Raw genomic sequence first — 27,466 nt, forward strand, 5'->3', positions numbered from 1 at the left:
AAATTAGAATGCAAATGGCTTACTTTTTGGTATATGTAACAGAACTGTATAGATGCATTAAAACTTTAAAAGTAACTTCTAAAAATATCTTTTTGTAATTATATCAATGAGGAAAAAAAAATTTAAGTACACAAATTTCCCAGGAGGCTGTAAGAGGTTACATGTCACTCTAGCCAGTGACTTTGTTTCCCATTATTTAAGATAGTTTCTGAAATATAATAAAGAACATCTCATCTCAAAATGTACATCAACAGATTTAAACATTATTCTCATTAACCCCTACAGAGGCTATAAAATAGGGTCAGCTGAAAGGGCTTTCAAATGGTCCTCAGCAGACACTACATCATGTTCTTGTGATCTATTGCTTGGAAAGGAAAAGTCTTTTACAGCCTAGCCCCTAAGGGTTTTAAGATCATAACACTTAAAATCCGTAAGTACAAGCTTGCTTTGATATCTGGTACAATACTATAAAATATGAATTAACAAGGACATTAATCATTTTTACATGATATAATTATTAAGCGTGCCATAATCCTGAAAAAGGCAGTGAAATAGTATCATATGTATTACTCGTTTTAAAATTTGCAAAGATATTTCAGTTTAATTAATGGAAACCACCTGTCTAAACACCATGAGCTCATATGCATTTTTTAAGGACTGGCTTGAAACAGAAATGTAATCTTTAACCAAGTCACACAAACATTCACTTGCAGTGAAAGGAGGTTGCTACAAAACCTGCAGCATATTGTTTTCTGTTACTGGGTTGCAGTAGCTGAAGTTTGTAAGCACCAGAATCCCCCATCCAGCCGATCAGTTACAGCTGTTAATTGTGGAGGGAGAGACTGGCTGACATCTGCTTCTTGCATAGTTAGTTAATGGTTCACTTCCAGGTCCTAAAAGGATTGTAGCTTCTCTCAAAAGACAATGTCGGCCCCCATATATGTCTGCCTTCTACACTGCCTGTCTTGTTCTGGTTTGTCATCCTCTACACAATGCAAATCTGAGTGAACTCACATCTGCCACTGATCGACCCAATTCGTGAGCAATCTTTTCCCATCGACCGGGGGTCCCCCCTGGGAACTTAACCATACTTCTTGTCAGCTGGCTTAGGTCCTCCTCTGTCCATTCAGGTGCCTGTAAAACATTTGTAAAACATTCATTACACTGGGATATTGGACAAATATTTGCAAGGTAATATACTGAAAAAAAATCTCTTTAAACAAATTAATCTAATATATTAAAAAAAAAAACCAAACCCAAAACAAAACAACTGTGTACTTTCTCCCTCTGCTGAAAATCCTGAACACTCAAAAAATGCATTGTGTGTAGTATGTAGACTAACACATTTAATTTCTCTGAGCTGGAATACAGAAACACAGAGTGCAGTGAAGACTCCATAATCCAAAGGAAAATGGCCAGTGACCTGCCGCACCACTCAGACACACACAAGCCCATGGGGTTGGACGGGATCCATCCAAGGGTATAAGGGAGTGGGAGGAAGTCCTCACTGCAGAGGTCCCTTCAACCATTTTACCAGCAGCCCTGGCTCACTGCAGAGGTCCCAGCGGACAGAGGGTTACAAAATGTGATGCTCATCTACAGGAAAGGCCAGAAGGAAGATCCAGGGAACCCCAGGCCTGTCAGTCTGACCTGGGTGCCAGGGAAGGTCATGGAGCAGATCAACTGGAGTGCCATCACACAGCATGTGCAGGACAAACAGGGGATCAGACTCAGCCAGCCTGGGTTTGTGAAAGGCAGATCCTGCTTGAGCAACCTGATCTCCTTCTGTGACAGAGTGACCTGCCAAGTGGATGAGGGAAACATTGTGGATGTGTCTACCTGGACTTCAGGAAAGCCTTTGGCATCGTTTCCCACAGCATCTCCTGGAGAAACTGGCTGCTCATGGCTTGGCTGGGTGTGCTCTTCACTGGCTAAAAAACTGTCTGGATGGCCGGGCCCAGAGCGTTGGTGAATGGAGTTACATCCAGCTGGCACCTGGTCACCGGGGGTGTTCCCCAGGGATCAGTGTTGGGGCCAGTCCTGTTTAACATCTTTACTGATGATCTGGACAAGGGAATCGAGGGCACCCTCAGTCACTTTACAGACACACCAAGATCAGTGGGAATGTTTGATCTGCTGGTGGGCAAGAAGGCTCGACAAAGGGATCCGGACAGGCTGGATCGATGGGAAGAGGCCAATGGTAGGAGGTTCAACAAGGCCAAGTGCCAGGTCCTGCCCTTGGGTCACAACAACCCTGTGCAACTCTACAGGCTGGGGGAAGAGTGGCTGGAAAGCTGCCCAGCAGAAAAGCACCTGGGGGTGCTGGTCAACAGCAGCTGAACATGAGCCAGCAGTGCCCAGGGGCCAAGAAGGCCAGTGGCATCCTGGCCTGTATCAGCAATAGTGTGGCCAGCAGGACCAGGACAGTGATTTTCCCTCTGTACTCGGCACTGCTGAGGCTGCACCTCCAATCCTGTGTTGAGTTTTGGGCCCCTCACTACAAGAAGGACACTGAGGTGCTGGAGCGTGTCCTGAGAAGGGCAACAAAGTTGGTGAAGGGTCTGGAGCACAAATCTGATGAGGAGCAGCTGAGGGAGCTGGGGGTGTTCAGCCTGGAGAAAAGGAGGCTGAGGGGAGACCTTATTGCTCTCTACAACTACTTGAGGTAGGAGGTTGTGGTGAGGTGGGGGTCAGTCTCTTCTCCCAGGTAACAAAGTATAGAATCAGAGTAAATGGCCTCAAGTTGTACCAGGGGAGCTTTACATTAGATATTAGGAAAAGTTTCTTCATCAAATGGGTTTTCAAACACTGGAACAGGCTGCCCAGGGAAGTGGTGGAATCACCATCTCTGAAGGTATTTAAAAGACATCTGGATGTGACACTTAGGGACATGGTTTAGTGGAGGACTTGGCAGTGCTGGATTAACAGCTGGATTCAATGATCCTAAAGGTCTTTTCCAACCTATGAGATTCCATGATTCCATGATTAAATCACAGTTTAAGACATAAAGTTTTAGGCATTTAATTGGATATGTAATATTTTTTCAGCAAAGACAAAATATCTCAATTTTTACATACTAAAAAAAGCCTCTAAATAAAACAGAACAGTCATCTTAGCTTTTTGTCACTGTTATCATCCAGTGTTTTAGAACTCTGGCACGATCCAGGAATGAAATCTAAAATGATTCTTAAATTGCATTAAGACTATTAAAAACAACCCACCCCCGTCCCTAAAATGCAGTTATGCCACAAAACCAAACCGGATGCTCCTACCAACCAATAACCAACAGATATAAAAATGTTTTGCTCTAACTACATGCCAATCTGCTAACAATAACTGTCTTCATAACGGCCAAATAAAAGTGAACAAAGCAAGGAATACACAATTAGAGCAGTTTAAGGCATGAAATCGTGCTTGCCTCAGAAGGCAAGACACAGTAACCGTCTTTGACATTTGCAGCATCTTTGGCAATGACCACAGAGCCAAATCTTCATTACCATCACTAGTTTGCCATTTTATTTATTTTTAAGGAACTCTTTATGACATACCTCTTCTAATCACTATTTCCGATAATGAACAGGCACATATCAAGCGGTTTGCATTACAGAGCCATCAGCACAGAACAACAGTCAGAGGTGAGTGACCCCAGGGACCATCTCCACAACTACAGCAAAGCTTCTCCCTGACACTAATCCTGCCTGTCATTCTCCCACTGTGCTCTAACCACACTGACATCCGCCTGCCGCACTGCAAGCTTAACGGGGCCCTTCCTGACTTTTTACTGTCTCCCTCAATCAATGGTTCAAGCGTGCTCTTTTCACCATGTCCAAATGGCAGCTTCACTCATAATCAAAGTGCATTGCTCCTGTTAAAGGGCTTCCCGAAAGGCTTCACCATTTGCATTCATTTGCAAAGCAAACTACTTTTATTCACTTTGTTCTGCTATCAAGAGTGTTCCCTGAAGCAGATAAATTGGCATAAATACAACCTGCCACTTAAAAGACAGTAAATAATAGCCAATAGTAGCAAGGATTTTATCAATCGTCCTGGTTTGGATCCATGTAGTCCTTTATTAAATGCTGAAAGCCTCAAACATTCATAGTTTTTAATATAAGAATAAAATTAATTATCTATGATGCTTCAAACATAAGATGCTTAAACAATGTGTGTGTATGTGAGAAATCTTGCACATTCATTACATGCATTATATAATTACACTCCAGCCTCCATAAGAAATGATAAATACACAGAAAATCTTTCAATTGCACAATAACCTTATTAATTTTACTATTTTAAACAAGTTGATATACTCCATACGTTTATTATATTATACTCCATGTAGATATTTTATATTATTTTTAAAAGAAAGATTTGCAGTACTTAATGTTCTACTTATAAAAATTTTATCACTGTAATTTAAATAATGAATTCTTCTATGAGTTTTGGTTAAAAGCCTTTTGTTTAAAAATTAGTCAAATTTCATACCTCATAATTAGCCTTAATATGCAGTTTACTGTAATTTTCTATTTAATTTGTACTAAAACATGGGAGGGGTTGTTGGTTTGGGGGAGTTTTTTCTCCTTTTTTTTTTTTAAGTGCATTCTCTTACCATATCCAAAGCATATCTAAGCAATTACACATGGAAATCAAGATGATCTTTTCAGTGATATACATATGTTGGAAGCTTTCTGGTAAGTTTTATTTTCAGACTTTTTTTGTAAGTTCACAATTTTGTGCTCAAAATTTTACTACCCATTTGTAAATATTACAGAACTCCTAAGGTTATCTTCCTAAATAATGGACAAAAACTACAATCATTCTGCATATCTGTAGTTAATTACACAGCTAATTCACAGCACAACAATTCATTAGCTACATTAAAATATCAACTTCTTAATCTTATTTCAAGCTGACAATAATTTTAGAATGTGAAGACCTAAAACACTTATAAATTTGGAAAATCTTTGAAAAAGCTTTTAGAAAATGAACTCCCAACAGCAAAAGCTGTAAAAGAGCTTTTGTGAATTTGCAATTCCTCAGCAACAGTTAATTGTGTCTTTAGATGCAACAGCACCTACTGTGATCCAACTACTACAAGCAGCTATGAGGGTGGTCATGGTGTGAATGTATTCTCCCTGTTCTAATCTGTAGCCAACTGTAACTGTGAGAGTCAAATGAATGCATAAACATACTGCTTTGTCACCTAAAACCATGTGTGTCCAATATTACTGAAACACTGGGCCAAAATTCATCTCTACAGTAAAGCAATGGAAGACACCACATGGTGAGGGGACAGCTGTTGTTACTATACAAGCATTCAGATTTTGCATCAAAAAAGCCCCACTCTGGGATTAACTCCCCATACTGAATATAAAATTAAAAGTACAGAGTTATGGTCTACAGTCTTTAAAATGAAAATAAGCTACAAGTGTAGATATAAAAGTTTCATACCATTCCCATAAGCAATAATCCTTTAACACGGTTTAGTGTGCATAGCTGGCAATGCTGAAGGATTAGTTCACACAAACCACTATGCACCTTTCTATAGGAAAGGAACATCAATGTGGCTTATTGTTTAGCATCACTCTTACATGTGCATCTGCACTTAGCAATTCCATCCCACTTCATTCAGCATGACAATTTTACACTATTAGGATTTTTTAAAATATGAGCGACATTAATTTCAATTACATTAAAAACAAATTTTTAGATAACAAAGCATTTCTTTTCAGGAAAAGTCTGACTCATTTAGATCTGTTAACATTAACAAGTATAAAACTATATATTATATATATACTTTTATTGATAAAATTGGAAAGTGACTGGTATTTGAGAGTTTATAAGGAAACTTTTAGAGTCATTTACAGTGCCTTGACAATATGAGATAATTTCATTTTTTTAGACTAAATTTTAGCTTTAGGTCATTTCTTCCTGTCATCAGTATACTGAAGATTCAATTAAATTCACTTTTGTAGGGAAGTTTGGCTAAAGTTTCAATCTAGCTAGAACTGTATGCTACACTTCATCTAATTTTGGTGGTTCACTGATTTGAGCACATCTAGTCCACGATCTTGCAAATAAAACATGAGGCAGCATTTATTTAGAAATACCTGTCCAAATATTTCTAGACCAAGGGTCCTAGTAAAACCCTGGACAATTTTGCGAAACAGGAAATATTTAACCTACAAGATGGTGGTGCTTCTATCCAATAACTAAGGAACAGAATGTAAAAGTTTTCCTGATGCAATTTCTTGCTCATAATGTATTTTTATTACAATATTCTTCTATATTCTTACAGTTTCTTGGTTTACCTATAAGAATTCTGAAGTCAGTCTTGTTTTATCAAGTCTTGTTTTATCAAGTCCCATTTGGCACTGGGATCCAGCTGTTGCTGAACACAAAGGGTCTGCCACAGTTCTAAAGATCTCTTGTGAAGCTCTCAAGATCTGCTAAAGGATATTAATGATCCGAACTTATATTCAAAGCCACATGTTCATATAACCCTTTGGTCCTTCAAAGCTCTTACTTAAATCCAACTTCCACTAGCACTGTTTTTATTAAGTAAGCCAACAAAAACAAGGACAGCTAAGCTGTTTCAGAGTAATGGCCAAAGCAGGCCAGTAAGCTCATCATTTGTGCTCAGGGAGTGCAGCAGCAGCAAACTTTGTGATAACAAGAAAGGTTACGTTTATCATAAACAGTCCCATCCTGCTCTGAAATAACAGGGACCATATGCACATACAAGAGTAAGACAAAGGCAAGCATATAGGTTACCTATGCTTCCCCTAATATTTTCCTGGACACCAATTATTTTCAGCTCAGGCAATAGGCAATTTCTCTAGACTGATATATTTTATCTATTTAAATTTATCTATCTCAATGAATCTGTCTTTCAAAGATTTTTCCAGTCTCTTGTGAAACTGTGTAAACTCTCTGGATTTGCAACTTCATGTTCATGAGGAGTTGCACACATCTGCTACTCATTATACAAGGCACCCGCTTATTTTGTGTTTTTGAACCTGGTTCCTGCTAGCTTTAATGACACCTGCCTCTTGCCTTTGAGAGAATCACATCCAAATAGTCTCCATGTCCTGACTTCCACGTCACTTACAACTTTGTTCAAAATATCCCTCCATAGTATTCTCCTGTAAGATGTCTCTTCCCAGCTAGAGAGTCCTAATCTACTCAGCTGTTTCTCATGTAAAAGCCATGTCATGCATAATGATGCCTTTTTCCATCATAACCCACCGCTTTGAAATGACCTACCAGACTGCACAGAGCAGGATTAATCTTAAATTATACAGCAGAGTAAGAACTCTTCCACTTGGCTCTCTATTCTTTTCTTAACAACTTCTAACATTTCATTGGTTTACCAATGAGATCACCTTCTCCCTGCATATTTTTTTAATCTTTCTACGAAGCCCAGAGGGTTTAAGGCAGGTCTTCCCATAGTAGAAGCAGTGTTCAGGACTCCACACAGGTGGAGTGACCTGGTGCTCACAATTTCTACTCTTTATATCAGTTTTTTGTTAGTTTTCTCTAAAGAGATGTTAGATATACAGGCCTGTAAAGGTCCACGAGTTCCACTGACAATAAATACACAGAAACCAACATTTCCCATTCCAATTCTCAGACACCCAAGAAAAGAAACAGTTAATTGAATTATTTAATCCTTAAATTTTCTTTGAACTCTTGGTTGCATATATTCTGGTCCCAGTAACTTGAATAATTTAATATTAAACAATACATAAACACAGGTTTAAAAGAAAAATATTTTAGAATTTTTCAAAGCAACTGTATGTAAATATGAAGATACAAGTAATTGTCCTCTCTTATAGAGTTGTCAAAATAATAACCTAACCATAATAATTTTTTGTTTATACTATTCCTCAGACAGGAATGTCTTTGCCATTAAAAGCATTAAAATATTAAACAATATACATAAGTAGACATCAGCTCTTAGAGAAGAAAGAGAATCTAAGAACAGAAGTGTGAAGTTTCATCCGCCTCAGTATCAGGTCTTCTACCACATCCAGCAGCAAATGTTTTAGGACAGAGAGATTCTTTCCCTCACAGCTGCTCCCAGCCCAGACTAGGGATTTCCTAAGTGTGAAGTTGAATCCATTTCTGTTACAAAGCCAATGATGAAGTTGTCCGCTCTCCTCATCCCATATTTGCTCTTAATCAACATCATAAGCTGGCTTTCTACACACATTCAGTTTCCCACTTACCATAGCCTGCTGCCTTTTTATTTCTCTATCCCATAGTTCTGCCCTGCTCTACAGCTCCAGAAATAATATAGGAGGGAGAAGGCAAAACACCCACCAAAAATAAAAACCAACAAAAACCCCACTACTAGTAAGCCATGTCATTTCTTTACTTTCTAAACACACAGCTGAGGACAATTTTTCTGCAGTAGGAAAAGACAGAACTCCTTGGAGAGATTTTTCTAGACCTTGCCTGTTTGAGAGTGGGAATTCCACAGACATTTCAATTAGTGCTTCCTTGAATAATTCCGTGTTATCTCTTGTAATTCACTGCACTATAGACCATTTCCAGTACATACCAGTTCCCTGCAGACATACATGATACTCTTCTAGTGACATTCTGCAATAACCAAAATATATGTTTCCTATTCTTGACAAGCATTACTCTAAAGATCTTCCACCTTAACATTACTTTGTCTCTACAGAAGTCTTGCTGACAGAACCTGTCAAAAGTTTTATAAAATCCAAGTGCATTGTAAAGCTCTAAAAGTAAGGCATAACTTTTCTTTAAATTCCCACTGACTTCTTACTATTATTTTTAATTGGTTCTTCTAATAGTACCATTCATTTAATAACTTAAAAAATTACCCAGTATGGAATTCATACCAACCAGTCTGTACTTCCCAGAATCCTCAAGGAAGCTCAAAAATTGGTATCCTATTTCTATCCTTCATTTCAAGGCTCATTAAAGTAATTGCTAAAATATTAACAGCAGTATTAAATGCGTTTGATATTAGAGTTCTTTTTAGGTCAACGAATGGTGAAGACCATTGTTCCAAGCAATTTGTTATTTATCATCCTCAGATGAATGCTTGAATCTAAAACACTTTGTGGTCTTCAATATAGGATGTCAAAAACTCCATAAACTTCCTTGTAGTAAACATGAGTGAAAGGGATTTTTGGTCCTAGCATCTTCTTGAAAATGCTTTATATTTTGATCATCCAATATTTCAACAAAACCCTTGGGGGAAGTAATTTTTTGTTCTTGGGCTTACCTTACTTTGGATGTGCATAAGTCTTTCCCTTTCTGAAGCTCTTCACTACCCTCACCCCCTCACTTCTCAGTCTGAGACAAGAATAACTTAATTCCAGTAAAATGGTTATATTTGAGATTCTTCCACTGGCTATTATATTGATTATTTACAATTCTGACAATTTTTTTACCTTCAAGCAGTATGTTAGCCCATCCTAACTGCATGTCAACAAATTATCTGTAAGCATTAAAAAGACATAAAATAAAAAATCCAAGTTTATTTTGAGAGTTTTGGCATATTAGAAACCAAAATGCAAATATGTCCATAACCATATAATATCAATAAAACAGGCCTTGTATGTTTTTTTGGAAAACAAAACCATTTGCAATCTATTCAGAAACATCAACTAAAATACTTACTTATGAGTACATTTCACAGATAATGCAGGTCCAAAAGGACTTCCTCATTCCTAAGATGTGCCTCTATATGAATATATATATATGTATCCCTTACTTAACCTCAGTATGAAGTGAATAATAGATTCTCCCACCACCACCTTCAGCAGCATTACATGGTGCTGCCAGGCTATTCCTAGATTTAAAATAAGCCATACCTTAAGACTGAAAAATTTCTGTTCAAACAGACAAAAATCATGGAAGGAGAAGGAGAATTAAATATAAATCAAGTTAAGAACCAGCTACATGAAACAGTAAGACAATTTTTTTAAGTTATGACTATATTCAGAAAGTTACAGATACTCAAAAAATAATATTAATCAGTCATCTGACAGAAAGGGTGGCAAACAATGACTTAAAAATGAAGTACAACATGTGCTGTATACTCACAAGATGATTGCTACCACACTACATTCATTCCAACGTCTCTGGTTTTCACTTCTAACCCTTAACTTTTCCGTGTCTTCCTCCCAGACCAAGCAAAACTTTAATAACAAGTATTTTCTCTCATGAAGGTCACTCTCTGAGTATCAGTAAGATACCATTTCCAACCCTTCAGTCATTTCTACAGATTTTCTTTATGTCTATTTTACATCTTTTTTTTCACGTAAATCCCCAAATTACAAAAAGCCTTTCAGAGCTGCTTTTTCCTCCCCCTTCCTACTCATTATTTATTCCTACTTCAAGAATTCAGAGCCCAGAGCAGTTTTTAATACTGTCTTTAAAAGTGCTCCAATTACATCATCAATAATGTGTAGAGTAAGGCAATGCTAAACCACAGTTTTCAAGTTTTGCAGAACAAGAACACCTCAAAAAACATCCCTATGTTACTTCAATAAAAATATTTTCTGGTCAACAGAGCTGAAATTGCTCTAAAATAATGACTTGTTAATGCCTAGCCATTGATATGAAATAATAATCTGGTTAAAGCTTTACCACCTTGGAAAAACAGGGAAGGTAAAAAGAATGAAAACACTTGAGTATTAAATTGTAAAAATCTTTAAATATATATTTAGAAATATATAGAAAAGTGAGCATTTTTTTATCAGCTGACTGTGGGCAGCATTTTGGTAGCCAAGGCAGCCCCTGTGGAAAGATGTGAGGACATGGCTGGCTCCAGTAGCTCCACTGCAGGACACAATGGAGCCATCAGCCAAGCTGCCAGGCACCTCTGGGAATGTATTGAAGAAAGGGCCAAGTGCTGCACAGCAGTCTGGGGGAAAATGTGAGAAACAGCCCTGCAGATACCAAGCTGGGAGAAAGAGGGGGAGGAGGTACTCCAGGCAGCACAGCACAGGCTCCCTGGCAGCCTGGGAGTCTACTCCATGGAGCAGATATCCACACTGCAGCCTGTGGAGGACCCCACACTGGAGCAAGTGGATACACCCTGAAGGACCCACAGTGCACGGAGGACCCACAGTGGAGCAGGTTTACCCTGAAGGACTGCAGCCTGCAGAGGACCCACACAAGCAGGGAAAGTGTGAGAGGGAATGAGTGGCAGTGAGGAACTATTACAGACTGACCAAATGCCTGATATCCCATACCCTCTGTGCCACTGGGGGTAGGTAGAGGAATTGGGAAAGGAGCAAAGTTGAGCCTTCACTAGGAGTGGGAGGGAGGTTTTCTAGGTTTTATCTTTATTTCTCATGATCCAACTCTATTTTATCTGGCAATAAATTAATTTTTCCCAAGTCAAGTCTGTTTTGCCTGTGACAGCAATTGATGAGTTGATCTCCATGCCTTTACCTCAACCTACCAGCTTTTTCATGTTATTTTCTCCTTCATAAAATATAGAGAGTTGAGAGTACGGAGTGAAACAGTGGCTGGGTAGGGACCTGGCAGCCAGCCTCAGTAAACCCACCAAAGAATTATGAAGTACCAAAATAAAAGGCTTGTAGCTAGGAAAAGTTTTGGGGAAGAATTCTTTGGTGATCTCCACTCAAAATGACATGAACAGAAGATTACCAGCATCTACAATTGCTGCTGTTGGTTACAACAGCACAAATACCAGATTTAAAGTAAAACTCTGCTAGTAATACAACAGTCTGCAGATCTACCTCCAGAAGAAATAAATATTAAAAAATTAGTATCTATTGGTATAATGTAACAAATTGGCTGAATTTCCTACACCAACTAATGATAATTTTAATAACAAGTTACTCCCTCAGTGATTTAGGTACTTCTGAAAAAAATTATTCACATTTTTTTCTGTTTTTGACTAGCTTATAAAAAAGCAAAATCTTCCATGGATGTTTACGTTCTAAAGATGTTATTGTCACCTCTTTTAAATGGTAGAACATATTGGTTGCCTTCACTTAAATGCTGAAGCCCTTTCACGATCACAAAGGTTCAAAGATATTACAGATAAAAATGGCAATTCCATAAAACACAGATAAAATGAACATATATGAAAAGGACACAAAACCAAGAAAAAAGTTACTAGATTGTAAGTGTCCTCATTTAAAGTTAAAGAACAATTACTCCCTACACAGTCCTCAAATAGTATCAGAAGCCTAAATTAATTAACTAATGAAGTTTCTACTCATAGTTTTCTTTAATGAGAGATGTATTGAACAATCATTTCTATTTCCGTTTTCCTTGATCAGGAAGATATAGGACATAACATATCTGATGAATAAGATGTTTCTCTCTGTATAATTTCTTCTAGTCAATTAAAACTGGTATCACCCTTGCATTGTTTGAGAACAGGATTAAAGTCATTGAGTAAATGCACACCACTTAGTACAGTACAGAATCATAGGGTGGCTGAGGTTGGAAGGCACCTCTGGAGGTCACCTGGTCCAACACTTGGCTCAAGCAGGGCCACCCAGAGCTAAGAATCTTAGCTAAGTTTTTAATGACCATGACCAGACAGTTTTTGAATATCTGTCTCCAAGGAGGGAGACAAACCTCTCCGGGCAACCTGTGCCAGTGGTCTGTCACTCTCACAGTAAAAGGGCATTTCCTGATGTTCAAGAGAGATGCTCACACCTGTACCCATTCTTGTATCCTGAGCCACAAAGCCCTGTTAGACAGTTAAATTTGGGTGAAAGTATAAGCCATTTATTGATTAGGAAATCTTTAATGAAGATAAAAACGTTTTTCAAAGTTACACTTCTTAAAAGTCTACATGGTTTGAGGGAAAAAAAGGTATCTATCAAACTCAGTGTAGAAAGGCATCCAAAATCCTGTAACTCCTCCGTGCAGTCACAACACTCACACAGAGGCACAGCTTCCTATAATCTGCTGTTGCACTTCTAGTAAATTTGAGTTTTGTTTTCAGAGGTCATCCTTCCTATGCCATGAGGGGTGACACTTCATGAGTGATCAAGCAGCGCATGGTTTGGAGTGTTTCAGGGTGAGCATTACATGGGGGAATACTCTTCTTGGTAGCAAAGTTTCTGTGTCCTCACCAAAACGAGATATATTCAGCATCTAATCGAGGCACAGATCACTGCAATACCTGAACTTCTTAAACAGAAGGAAACACAACTAGATGTCCTAATGTTCACTCCAGTCCTAAGATACAGGACTGAACACCAGAAAAAGAAATGGTATTTTAAAATTCTGGTTCTTTGCAAAGATTGGCACGTCTTAAGAACTTTATGAATCTGGTAATACAATTGGGATGGCATTAAATAAAGTGTGTGAAACTTTCAATTTATATGTAAGCTGGAAGCTCATCAACTGCAAGTGATATAAAAAGAGATAGATTTACTTAATCATGAATGGTTTTCTGATCCTGTTCACACTCCTACAGCCAGTTACATGAACAGAACAGTTCCACACACAGAAGTGGGATGTGAGCACTCAGGTATTCATTTACTGTAAATTTAATCTGGACAATGCTTCAAAGGTGATTTTCAGCATGCTAAAAGGACTGGAGGGACTTGGGCTCAGACGGGAAAAGAAACTCTTAATCCATTCTAATAAGGACCTTCTTCCATAGCAAGTTCCCTCTAGTATTAACATAAAAATACATTAACTAATTGTTTGCAATGCATCAACTCATACACTGTTTTCTTTCTAAAAGAAGGAGCTAAAGCCAAAACTAGCTTTAGCTAGTCTCTAGCAATACACACCTGAAAAAGGGCACTGCTCTAAAATACATGTTTTCCCACTTCAGGTTTTGATTCTAGATTTAATACAAAGCTTTCTTTGACCTATAGCTATTTATACAACCAAATACATGTGTGGGTGTTTCAAATACCACCTACATTATCATAAAGCAATCTAAGTATTCCTCCTTACAAAGTAGGTAGTTTTCAAAAACATGAAAAATAATTTGAATTGCAACATATTTTTATGGCTCTTGAAATTAAATTGTTCTGTCATATTTACACAAAACACAGGTAATTCTGTCTTTTTTTCCTTGTCATTACAGCAAACCATGGGGGGGAAAAGGTTATTTCTTACCACATTCTCAAAATCAAATCTACTTTTGCATCACACATGCCAGAAGAAAAATGTCAATTAAATGGTTCATAAATATAACACTAAAATTACTATTTAAGTCAATGTAATTGAACAGAAATTAAAATGTAGTTTTTAATTGCATATTACAACTTAAATGGTAGCACTTAGCAGAAAGTGTTAACTCATTTATTTTTTAATTGTTAGCTGCTTCAAGGCAATTGTTTTAATGCAGAAAAAAAGTGAGAAGCTCTTCAGTAAATTTGATTGTAGGACACTCAGGCATGCAGATCAAATAAACTATAGGTTGAATAGGTAATTAGGTTTGGCCTGTGATACATTAATGTGGAGACCAATTCTCAAAGAAAGGGAATAAATGTTTTTAATTTAATTCTCTCTTTAAACACCACTCTATTTGGATGCTTAAATGCAGTTTGAAAAGAACATGAAATTGCAAGTCGTCTACAGTACATAGGTAAATGAATGAAATTTTCAGGAGAAGAATTTCATAACTTCCACAAACTTCAGTAAAGAAGTGCTTAGGGCAGTTAAGTCCTCCACAGATTGCAGGTGGCAACTTTTTTCATAATTACTTGATACATTAAAAATCTTTAGCCATGCCAAATTCACTGGAGAAGATGAGCCCAAAAGCATGAAGATACATTAAAGCATATGATCAGTCTTTATCCGTATAAGGAGTGTTTCTCCTTGCAAGGTTATTATTTGTCTCATGAAATACTAGGTAGACTAAGCAAATGTGAAATATTTAACAGCATCAGGCTGTAAATCTTCTTTTATCCACTTCAGTGCAATGTGTCATGTTATGGATATTTTGAAAACATTAATGTATGGTATTAAAAACCATTGACTGCACCAAACCATCCTGTAATGGTGTCATAATGAACAAGATATTATTACACAGCTAATCCTGCTGACTGACTGCTCTGCAGTGCTGTCCTCTTCTTCCCTCTCTGTTGTCCAGCTTTTCTGTCATGCTTCCTGGCACATTTTATCCTAAGATAGAGATCTTATCTAAATAAGTTTTGAATTTGTCTGGGTTTTGTAGAGGTTTTTTACATTGGTCTGTTGCTGACAAACTGTTTCTCTTACCTTCACTACCCTTAAATAGCTTACAAAAAAATCAGGGTTTTTTTGTTTCCCTTGCCTTCCTTCATAATATAGTTTCAACTGCCTCCCTCAGAAACATTTCATCACTACAGATAATGTCTAAATAACATCCTTCCTTCCACACCAGACAAACTAAATTCTTTTACTAGCAATCTTGCTCTAATACCCAGGTATTCTGATCTTTTAATTTTTAAGTCAAATACAGGAAGTACTTTGCATCCCCGAAATGCACATACTGTGGAACACAGCACTATCCTGAGTATGACTCACTAAGTCAGGTCTATCAGTATGCTAAAACCCAAAGGAAAAATTCAGACTCTTCTCCAAATGGACATGATGTCCAAATATGATAAAATTTGGCTATGCAAAAAATACCAAAATGTAGAGATTTAGTTTCAGTATACAAGTTCACTGTGGTAGCAAAAAAACCAGAGAATGGTAACTAGCTGACAACAGATGTTTTGAATGGCTTAAGGCAACCATGAATTTTGGCTATGAAGGAGGAAAAATCGAAAAGGAAAGGAAAAAAAAATCTAGTGTCTCAGCAGATTATGCCTGGAAGAATCAGAATCAATATATGCATTTAGGGCCCTAAATGGACTACCTTGAAAATGTCATGAACATGGCCCACACTAAACTCAATTTTCAGTTCTGTTTTCCAATAGTCTAAGTTGTCAAGTAAAAATGAAGGGGGGGGAGAAATCTGAGAAGTTTTCGTGCATTCATAAAACACAGATCTGTGATGACAACCTCAAGTAGAGCACTTCCAAAAGAATCCCAAATTTCAAAATTGTTAATTATCATGAAATAGGATACATGTAATTGAAAATAAGGGCAGCACCAGTTAAACTAGTTAAACATATAAACATTGAACTTGCCTGTCAAATTCCCAAATATAACCACAAAGTCTGGGGTAATTAAAAATTAAAGTTAGCCTTTTCTCATGTGCACAGATTTTTCTTCTCATAACTTGTGGCCATTTGAAAATGTACCATTCATGTCAGAGACTGAGATTCTCTGAAAATTCTGAAGTGGTAAAATGCTTATGTCAGTAGTATTATATCATTCCTTGCAAGGCAGGATTATGTATTTATATTTGCTGGGGGAAAAAAACACCAGAAAAACCACCTCTCACACTGTTCAGTTTATTTTTAGTTGCTGGAGTTTACCCTAGATTATAGTTTCTGGCAATTTCTATAAATGAATTTCACCAAAGCTCACTACAGCCATGGCCTCAGGAAGAAAAGAAGAGGAAAGCAGCAGTACTAAACACTGTGAAAGAAGGTAAGATGCTGAATCTAATCAGATTTTAATTGGTTTGTCTGGAACATGATATCAAAACATCACCACTGATTTACAGTTATAAATTAGAACTACTGTGGCAATCTCAGAAATGCAACAGAACTTGAGCCCTGAGGTAAATTAACACATCCAACCTGAGTTATAAAAGTTAACATCACAGAAGCTATACAGCCCCAAGTTTGGACCCAGGCAGGTGCTTACACCTAGGTTATAGTGTTGCCCAGTGTAGAAACAGAGCAGCATTTGAAAAGCCCTGTGTGTTTGTCCACACAGATTAACACTTCTCACAGTTAACTTGAGCTCTTTGGTAGTTTTCAACTGATAGACTCAAAAAACTGAGGACTATGTACTGAAAGCACATGTGTGAAACTAGTCAGACTGAATTATGGCAGCAAGTCACATCAATCACTTCTGGAACACAGATTCAGTTGGAAAACTACTGAGACCTAGAATTTGACACCACAACATCTCCAGCATGGTGTTCAAATCAGTATATTACTCTTCTTGTCTGTACAAGACAAGAACTTATGCTACTATATTTAATTAGAAGGAAAGTTTAAAACTCAATCAAAACCAGGAAATACCAGGCAAATGTCAACAGTATTGCCTTAATTCAATACATATGCATCTCTGATTTACGTTTTTAACTAAAGTATAAGTGTTTATATAACATATTGTTACTATCTTTAGAAAATGTCCTTAGGGAAATATATATTTTCGCTCTTTGTTTCCTTTGCAATCTAGATTGAATTTTGGTTGTGCTGTGAAACATACAATTTCAAAATCCCCTTTTTTCCTGGCTGTCATATCAAGTAACTTCTCTGTATCATTTAGATACTTTTTAATATTAACCTTAAAGGTTCATAGCATGACCTTCCTGCTTGCACAGACAGACGACACCACCTCTCCACCCAAAATAGTTGCAGCCAGCCTGAGCATGGCATATTTGAAAGCAGGATATTATTGAATTATATATTCTAAAACCACACCATTACTTTCTACAAATACAAGAATAGATAAAGAAATAAATTTTCCTATCTTTGTTAACCTAATCAACCTAACTAATTGGTCAAAGAGAGAAAGGCAGAAAAGGAAATACATAAATTACACATACTTACATAGCAGTTGTTCAGTTAATGCTTATTCACAGTCTTTATATGTTCCTGACCTATTTTAGGCAAAACTCTCTAACTCTTAGTTCTATGCTTACTACTTGTAACATTCGTCCCAGTCATAAAAACTATTTTCTCTGAATTCACTGCTCGGAGAAACTGATTTCTTCATTTGTATTTACAAATACAATTTGTTCTTCGGTGTTTATCTGCCAGAGCACTCAAAACACCAACTTGATACGCTACTTGAAGAATATATCATCACCATCATCCTATAACTTTACTCTTCCTTAAGGAAAACTGAGGATTAAAAGCATTGCATGTTTAAAACTGCAGATGAAATCAGATTCCTGACCCTAGTGATTTGATATTCACAGCTCAAACGCAGACAAGCCTTACTCTAGATTTAAATGTGGGTCATCCTCTCCAAGGAAAACTCCATAATTAAAAATAATATTTTTTTAGAATCACATTTATTCTCTCCTTAAAGCTACTCAAGTTCAAAGTAAAGTCCATAGAGGCTTAAATATTTAAGAGAAAAGCCTGAAAAGAAGGTTATTATCTGCATTTAAGTAAAGATGATTCAAAGAGTACATAAATCTATTGTTTCTAAACAAAATAAGAAGTACACCAATAGGATAGAAATATGCTAAATACACTAATTTCCTAGAAATAGACTGCTCTGGTTCAACAGTTACTTAAAAAAACAAATAGATTAGCCATAAAACCAACAAAAAACATTGGCTGTTAGTTATGATGCATGAAAAATTAAAAAATCTTTGCAGTTTTCTCTTGTTCATTAGGCTGACCAACTTGGTGTCTAGCAAAGAGGAAAAGAAAGAGGAATAGAATTGCTAATATGCAGGGTGTCTGGATACTGTTCTGTTATATCAAGTCCTGTTTCCTACGTCACAAACAGTATGCAACAAAAGGATGTCTTCTTCACACTCTCCCTTGGTGCCAGGGAAGGTCATGGAGCAGATCAACTGGAGTGCCATCACACAGCATGTGCAGGATAACCAGGGGATCAGACTCAGCCAGCTTGGGTTTGTGAAAGGCAGATCCTGCTTGACCAACCTGATCTCCTTCTGTGACAGAGTGACCTGCTAAGTGGATGAGGGAAACATTGTGGATGTGTCTACCTGGACTTCAGGAAAGCCTTTGGCATCGTTTCCCACAGCATCTCCTGGAGAAACTGGCTGCTCATGGCTTGGTTGGGTGTGCTCTTCACTGGCTAAAAAACTGTCTGGATGGCCGGGCCCAGAGCGTTGGTGAATGGAGTCACATCCAGCTGGCACCTGGTCACCGGGGGTGTTCCCCAGGGATCAGTGTTGGGGCCAGTCCTGTTTAACATCTTTATTAATGATCTGGACAAGGGAATCGAGGGCACCCTCAGTCACTTTACAGACATACCAAGATCAGGGGGAATGTTTGATCTGCTGGTGGGCAAGAAGGCTCGACAAAGGGATCCGGACAGGCTGGATCGATGGGAAGAGGCCAATGGTAGGAGGTTCAACAAGGCCAAGTGCCAGGTCCTGCCCTTGGGTCACAACAACCCTGTGCAACTCTACAGGCTGGGAGAAGAGTGGCTGGAAAGCTGCCCAGCAGAAAAGCACCCGGGGGTGCTGGTCAACAGCAGCTGAACATGAGCCAGCAGTGCCCAGGGGCCAAGAAGGCCAGTGGCATCCTGGCCTGTATCAGCAACAGTGTGGCCAGCAGGACCAGGACAGTGATTGTCCCTCTGTACTCGGCACTGCTGAGGCTGCACCTCCAATCCTGTGTTGAGTTTTGGGCCCCTCACTACAAGAAGGACATTGAGGTGCTGGAGCGTGTCCTGAGAAGGGCAACAAAGCTGGTGAAGGGTCTGGAGCACAAATCTGATGAGGAGCAGCTGAGGGAGCTGGAGGTGTTCAGCCTGGAGAAAAGGAGGATCAGGGCAGACCTTATTGCTCTCTACAACTACCTGAAAGGAGGATAGAGCAAGGTGAGGTTAACAAGTTAACAAGCAATATGAGAAGATGACATAAACTCAGTTTGCAACAGAGGCACTTTAGATTGGGTACTAGGAAAAACTTCTTCACTGAAAGGGTGGTTAAGCATTAGAACAGGCTGCCCAGGTGGGATCACTGTCCTTGAAAGCATTCAAAAGGCAAGCAGATGTGGCACTTAGAGACACGGTTTAGTGGTAAACATGGTGGTGCTGGATTAATGGTTGGACTCCATGCTCTCAGAGGTCTCTTCCAGCCTAAATGATTCTACCATTTGAACTGTTATCAATATTTTATCACTAGCATTTTGTTGCACAGAAGCAAAATGTTTACATTGTTCCATATTTGTTCACTGACCTCAGGTAGCAGCCCAAGTATATTATACAGGTAGACTTAAACAGTTATTTTAAAAGTTATGTGTATAGTTTTCATTAACAGTAATAACTCTGATGTAAATATGCCAGTTGTAGGAGCTGACTATGGGACATAAACTGTAGGTTTCATTTAACATTCAAACCCCAATATTCTACTCAGGCTGAGTAGCTGAGTCTGCAGTATTTGCAGTGACACAAAGTCTAATAATCCACAAGAAAACCTGGACTCTTCTGACTTAACACTTTCAGTAACACTCAAATGCAGATATTTATTTTTTTTTAATGAAGCATCTTTTCAGTGACACTACATTTTTAAGAGTCTGGTAATAGAATATCGTGAGATTTTCACCTCAGGGTTACTAAATTCAATATTGCCCAGATCAATAGTGACTCAAAGTCATCACCATTTGATGAGAATTTGGAGCTCAGGTTAAAATGTATTATGAGCTTAGACTAGCTCCTAGTGAATAGCTTCATAACTGACACTAACAGCTATGGTTGCTGGCAGTCTCAATATAGAACCTTAAATTCAATGGGCACACAGCGTGATTTATTTTCTGGACCTACAGCAATCCCTCTGAGTTAGGGTTGAGGCACACTAGCAGGACACCATGAGGAATCTCAGACTGCAAGTTGCTTACTTGTATCTGTCCCAAGAATAAAAGAGTATTAGAATACAGACAGATTTTTCAAATACCAGATTTGTGTCATTGCTCAGAAAGAAAAAATAAGTTATTTCAAAACTAGATGACCTCAGGCAGCACACTAAAACAGAATAAACCTTCCTCTCACAGACCAATTTATTAAAACATCTGGTTTACACAGCACCTTAATCCTGCTAAGATACAAACTGCTTGCTTAAGAAATTAAACATTTTTTAAAAGCCTGGAAACTGTATTCAGGTAATCCGTCATATGACGTCTGATTAGAACAAGCAGCACATTATTTGCTACTAAGGAAAAAGCATACTCAGATTTCAAAGCAGCACAGATGTGGGAAGATTCGAGGCAGAAGAGAGCAGGTGGCAGGCTAGCTGGCAATTACGAAATGTGCAAGATTATAAAATTACTAAGATTTAATTGTCAAATGTATACATTTTAAACTAGCAAAAAATAATCTAGCATTTGTATGGCATTTTGCCTTTTAATGTTATAAAGTAGAGAGATCTCTTTTGTACATTTAAAGTTATTTTATATTGTTGTTCCACAGCAAGCTTTCAAATAAAACCTTCATGATTAAAAAGCTCACTCAGTTATCAATATCCTATCTCTGAAACACAGTGCTTTGATGGCCCACGCTGAGAAAAATAAAAACATAAACTGCATTCAGAGTTCAGCACCAGATGATCAGAGTCTACAGTTCAACGATTAAGAAAAAATATTAACTACCATGTTTCCAGCATCTACCAATAAACTGTGTAAAAACAATGCTTATGTATACCTTTGTTTCACAGTATTTTTAATAATCCTAATTTAAAGGTAAAAAGTATAGCAGATGCAGAAGATGTATGTTAGCTAAGCTTCCCAAGCACTGTGCATAAAAATAGTTTTTACTACTCCTGCTTTAGTAAAATCAAGCCAGGTGCTCCTGCAATATCAAAAACACACAAATGCCAAGAAGTGCTGCAGGATAACATGAAAAATAAAAATAATGAGAAACATCATTTTCTATCCATACATCTGGTCCAGCTGGAAAGGATCAGGCACTGCCTTTCTCCACCTTTATCTCCCCTTTGCAGACCAAATATGAAAAGGTCAAAAGTATTCACTCCTCATTGAGAAAGAACTTGGAACTCTACCTTCAGAGATGAGTGAGTCAAATAACGATATGGAACGAAGAGGTGATTCCAGTGGAGAAGATGAGAAATCCATAAACCAAAAGGAATTATAATCCTGGTCCCATCGAAGACAACGATAAATTTCCCACTGATTTCTCAAGGGCCAAGATATTCATGAAAGAACAATATTATTCACATAAACAATGAACTCTCATGAAAACAACATGTGTTACAAATCACATAAAATCAAATCAGAACAAAGAGTGAGAGAAATCCCACTGAGAAATGATTCAATAGAATGATTCCAAAAACAGTGAATACATATATTCTTGCATGAATATTTGCAGAAATGACAGAACAAAATCAGATGTAACAAAATATGTCCTCTAATAAGTTGCTTTTCTTTCTTCAAGCTCCACAGAACAGGTTGCTGAATAGGAAAGTAAAGAGTTAAGTGTCTACTAAGTAATGCAATAGTGGCTTAACAACATATTCAGGCCACCTCCAAGGAAGTCCATTCCCTCTAAATTTCTCTTAATTCCTAACAAGCATACACAGAACACGTTTTCCAGTCACTTTCAATGACAGATTAAAAAAAATCAGAAACTCAAGCTAAGTAAATTAAGCTATTTATCTCAACAACCTGAAAGAAGACCTTGCAGACCGTCTCCCTTTCAGAAACAGTACAAACATTCAGCGACAAAACAAAAATAATTTTAGAAATAAACTTTTTCATTACTTGCTTTGAAGAGTTTTGTTGTATCAGCATGAGAAGGAGCTTTTAGTAATTCCTCTGAGGTTCACAGTCACATGCAGTTTACATGAATAGTATAAACAGCTCTATATGAATATGCAATTTAGTCTCAGACAAGTATATGATTTCTTATAGAGAAAAAACCCCCTCAAGGATCCCACTACTTCATTTCCATGCTCTCAAATACAATTGAGTCACTTTGCACTATTTCCAACAGATCGAGTTTAAGAACAGGATAGAAAGAAATGTTTCATAAATGGTCTAGGCAACATGCTCTAGTTATGCACCTCCCCCTACATGTATTCCCAAATCTGAAGTGAAGTATCCTGGCTGCAAAACAAATCCAGTATTTCTTTTCCTCTGAATTTATGAAAGGTAGTAAGTCCTAATAAATTATTACAATTTTACCTAAAACAAAACTGTAATGGACTGGAAAAATAATGTATCCAGTTATTCCCCAATAGCTTCCCTTTTCTGGTCTAAAACTCCATCTATTTAGCCTTCCCTCCTAAATATGATTTTCTAAATTTATTTTTATTGCTGACCTAGTCTTTCTGTTAACTATTCTTTTTTTTTTTTTTAAAGTGCAAGGATCAAAACTGTATAAAAAGTCCTAAAGGTGGATGGATCACTGCTACAGAAATGAAGAAAAATTACCTCTCACTTCTGCAGTACTGATATTATTTAAGTATCTTCCAATAGCTCGCTTTCTTTTAATATTCAGTTCTAAGTAGAGAGTAACGACATGGTAAGACAAGTTCCTTATGAAGATAAACTCAGTGTGTTCTCAGACAGAAGAATAACTTCACTATGCTATAAGCACATTTTCAGTCAGCCATGTAACCTTATGAAAAATATGGAAAACATTCCTCTTTCTCCTTCCCTTGGTGGATCATTTTACGATATCTAAGAAGGAAGGCATCTTCTCTATAGCCTGTTCCTTATCTGCTTCAATACTTCAATCCTATAGAAACAGTAATCAAAAAAAATAAAATCACAGAGACTGACTTCAACCTAACAACTGAACATAATCTGAACTTTTTATAAAACTGGGCACTCTGCAGGGTATAGCACTTCCAAAACACTAGTCCATGGATTACGGGCACCTCTAAAGTACAAATGTCAGCAGTGCAAAGCACTTGATGAATAATATTAAATTAATTGTAATCATCTACACTTGGGATACCAACAGCAGGGACAGCAACTCCATTTCTTACTCCTGGAAGGATGACAAAGTAACATACTACTTTACCAAGCCCCCACATGCATAACTGCTCTCAAGGCTGGTTGGTTGTACATAGTCCACAGCCCTGAGCTACAACAAGAGAAAACAAACAAAAGCTGAGATGTTTCCTTGTAAGTGAAGAATGAGAATCCTGAGAAAAATTTTGATGGCAAACTTATTTAATGAAGGAGTAACTTTTTTCTAAGACAAGCAGAACTGAGAGGTGAATGCCACTTGATTTCACATCCATGCAAGAGGCAGAAGAGGGAAGCTGACCCAGTTCACGTCTGTGATGCAAAGTGAAGGAAAATAAATGTTTCTAAACCAGAAAATGTGTTGAATGACAGTTAGGAACAATTCACTTGTGGTACAACCATTTTCCCAGTGAGCTTATTACAAATCACATGACACAGACTCATATTACACACAAATGGCTCCTACAGGCTACTACAGCCAGTAATGTATAGTCTCCATTTCTTTGAACAGTTTATTAATCCATTTCCCTCCACTACTGTATTATATGTCAATGTTGCATCTTAATAACATATTAACTGTCAAGGAAGGAAGCACATCTCATCACAGTTTGTTGAGGTCAAACACCTTACCCAGATAGCATACCTATGAGTTGCCTGCTTGTCTCTAAAATGTTAATTTGTTTTGTAACAGTTTGTAATTAAAAAAATACACTCATTGATCAGAGCAATGAGGTGCAATACTGAACTTCCAGCTGTAAGTGTAGAAAACCAAGTTAGTTTCGTTGAGAACATCTGAAAGGATGTACCTACAACTTGTTCTTTTAGCAGTGTCTGTGAAGACACAACTTCAATATACTCTGTGTGGGAGGTGCAAATCTATAGATGGAACAGGCACAGTTTTATTAAATTTCTTCATTTGCATGGAAATCCAAATATAGACTCAATTTTCATCAGAGAGGAAGGTGAATTTGGGGACTCAGATAGTCAAGCATGCAACCAACTCAAGCTAATGTAAACAAACAAACAAACAAACATATTTTCTCCTTTAAATATTTGCCCACACAGCCTGGCAAACAAAGCTGTTCACAGAGATGCAACTAACAGGAATCCAATCCACAGGCACTTCTTAAATTAAGGTAAACAAAGCAATGACTGTACATATGCTCTTAGCTCCCAGATAACTCATCTGTAGAATTAAGGACCCAAGCCCTTACTTTCTCTAAGCATGTGAAAATATGATCCAGTGTTAAGGATTCTGTGTGTCAATCCCTTACACAGAAGTCAAATGTTAGGCACATTTGCTGAATTGATTTGTTACAGAAATGTAAAAATAAACATAATGCAGATGTACTAAATCATACAGAACAAAAAAAGTAAAAGCAAGAGAAAAGTGACAACTGGGAAGTCAGGAGACTTGAATTCAATAATAGTAGATGATTAGATGGGTTAGGCAAAATTCAAATTATGTTTGCAAAAACTTCAGGTCTGGCTAAAAATGGGAGAGAGTATTTTTCACAGGCTTGAAAACAAATGAGTGAGCAAATCTGCAGCAGAGAGGAATCAAACAAATGACAGCAGGAACTTCTTTCACTATTATGACACTGAAGTCAATGTATTGCCCAATCTCTGCTCCAAACACACTCTTCTCATCTGTCTTCCAAGAAAGGCAGATTTTCAAGTCAGGAGACCAATTTACAGCATTTTTTCTGTCATCTGTGCATCTCAGTTCCAAGATGAAAAGTATACGTTTTCAAGCCAGTATGATTTAATAAAATTTACCAGAACACAAATTTACTAACTGCCACTAAGAACCCTTGCCTCTGAGTAGAAAGAACCTTAACAAAAGGCCTAAATCAACTTGTTAGGAGTTTTCCAGATGAAAAGCACAAAATACATAAGCAGTTCCATAATCAAAAGATACTACACCTGCATATTAAGAAAGCTTCTTTTTCCTTTGCCTTATTTTAAATAGAGAAGAATCTATTCTTGCAAGCAATGTTTTTAACTGCAATTAAGAGAAAGAACCAAGCCTCATATAACTTGACAGCATTATGTTCTACTAATTTCTAGTGAACAAGAACAGTCATAGAGAGCATTCAAACAGTTCAGTCAATGACATCCTATTATAACAACATTTCCAGCATTGTTACACAAATTACATTGAACATTTATACAATTTTTTCTGTTATGTCTCTGCCAGACAATTACTACTTCTCTAGACTTCAATGGTATATGAATAGTGGTGGTATACACACAACATTCCATTTTCCTAAGAGGTAAGCAAATGAATCAACATTTAAAATATAAAACAACATGAAAGACTTTGAACTTACCTTCTTTTTTTGTGTCCTGTTCCTGCCTCCCAGCCAATCATCCATCTGTTCCTCAATCTCTTCAATTGAAGCTCCATGATCATATGATGGTATATATGTATTTGATTCCAGAGCCATGTACACAGGGAATTCTAATTTCGGTTTCTTGACTTTAGGTTTCTTCTCCTCTATACAAAAGTAAAAAAGAAGAAAAAGTAATGCTACTAGTATTGCAGAGATGTGCAATTCAGAAGCAGGCTTAGCTCCTCAACTTTTAATCCTATATTAAAATTTCCACTGAGGAAAAGGTTTCAATTTCTTTGTTAAAAAGAGAAGCAGGGTTTTCCATAATAATTTTATTTTTATTAGAAGTAAAGAGGAATGCACCCACTTAGCCCCTCTTCCATCTGAACTACGCCTTTAAGGGTCAGATCAGCTCCTCAGAATCAGTTAGCTCTTGTTACTGCTGCACCACCTGGCAATGAAGATTAGTACAGGCAAAAGCACAGGACTTGTTAAAAGATTTCAAAAGTTCAGCTAGCTTCAGAGCACTGGCAAAGGTAGAAAGGTGATGTTTGGACCATTTTTGTATTACTTTATGGTCAGCTATGCTGCCTACAAACATCTCTGTCAATGGATAGCGTCTTTATTCTCAGATTTCTGCAACTACAAACAGCTCTGTTCTAGTACTTGGACATTTTGGGAGTTTTAAATGTCGGACCTCATTTTTCACACTGATCACTGTTCTCTGCTCTCTCTGTCCTTCAAATCGTATTTAACTGGAGCAGCAAACTTCAGGGACAGAGAGGAAGGAGGGACAACATAACCTAAACCCCAGCAAATAAAATGATCTTAGAAGAAAGATTTAAGATGGAAAATTGACAGAGTTGTTGGAAAGACAAGAAGATGAAGGACAAAAAGAGAAGCTTGAACACTCAGTATGCCCAGTATGACTCCTCTGGTTTTTCCTCATGTTTTAAAAATATGCTGTATTCACAATAACTAGATGCTTCTAAACTGAAAGAACTGATCTAATACCTCACTGCAACCAAGAGAGAAATTCTACTCTGACTCCACCTTTCCACTCTCTACTGCATGTTTTTATGCTCCTCTGTCTTCTACTGGGCTTCGACAGTCATCCAATCACTTAGCAAACTAACTCAATTCCCTAAGCTAGTAGAAAATTACTCTTTACACTCAAACAAAAAGAAAAACATCCAAGTTATTTAAAGGTGGTGGGCAAGGAAAAGAAGGATCATACTTGCCAGCAGCGGAGGGCTGCAAGATCAGCTTATCTGCCTTTCCAACCATGCCCTAATACTTCAGAGGAAAAATCTTTTTCGTGGAAACTTCTTTTAGAAAATCCTGAAGAGGACAGAGGACTGTTCCCTACAGGTTCTGATGCAGAAT

The 27,466-nt window shown here is 37.5% G+C and overlaps 1 protein-coding gene across 1 annotated transcript in view; it reads right to left on the reverse strand.

Annotated features, from left to right (window-relative positions):
* DNAJC1 (DnaJ heat shock protein family (Hsp40) member C1) overlaps positions 1-27,466 on the reverse strand; it is a 106,462-nt gene that overhangs the window by 13,832 nt on the left and 65,164 nt on the right. The window contains exons 8-9 of the mRNA XM_051802443.1: positions 26,078-26,244; positions 1,015-1,134 (exon numbers count right to left, since the gene is read on the reverse strand). Of these exons, the coding sequence (XP_051658403.1) occupies positions 1,015-1,134; positions 26,078-26,244 (287 nt within the window). The remainder of the gene's footprint in view (positions 1-1,014; positions 1,135-26,077; positions 26,245-27,466) is intronic.

Source organism: Manacus candei, unplaced genomic scaffold (genome assembly GCF_025592945.1).
Source record: "Manacus candei isolate 608988 ecotype Guabito, Panama unplaced genomic scaffold, ASM2559294v1 h1tg000056l, whole genome shotgun sequence".
In the NCBI taxonomy this organism is placed as follows: domain Eukaryota; kingdom Metazoa; phylum Chordata; class Aves; order Passeriformes; family Pipridae; genus Manacus; species Manacus candei.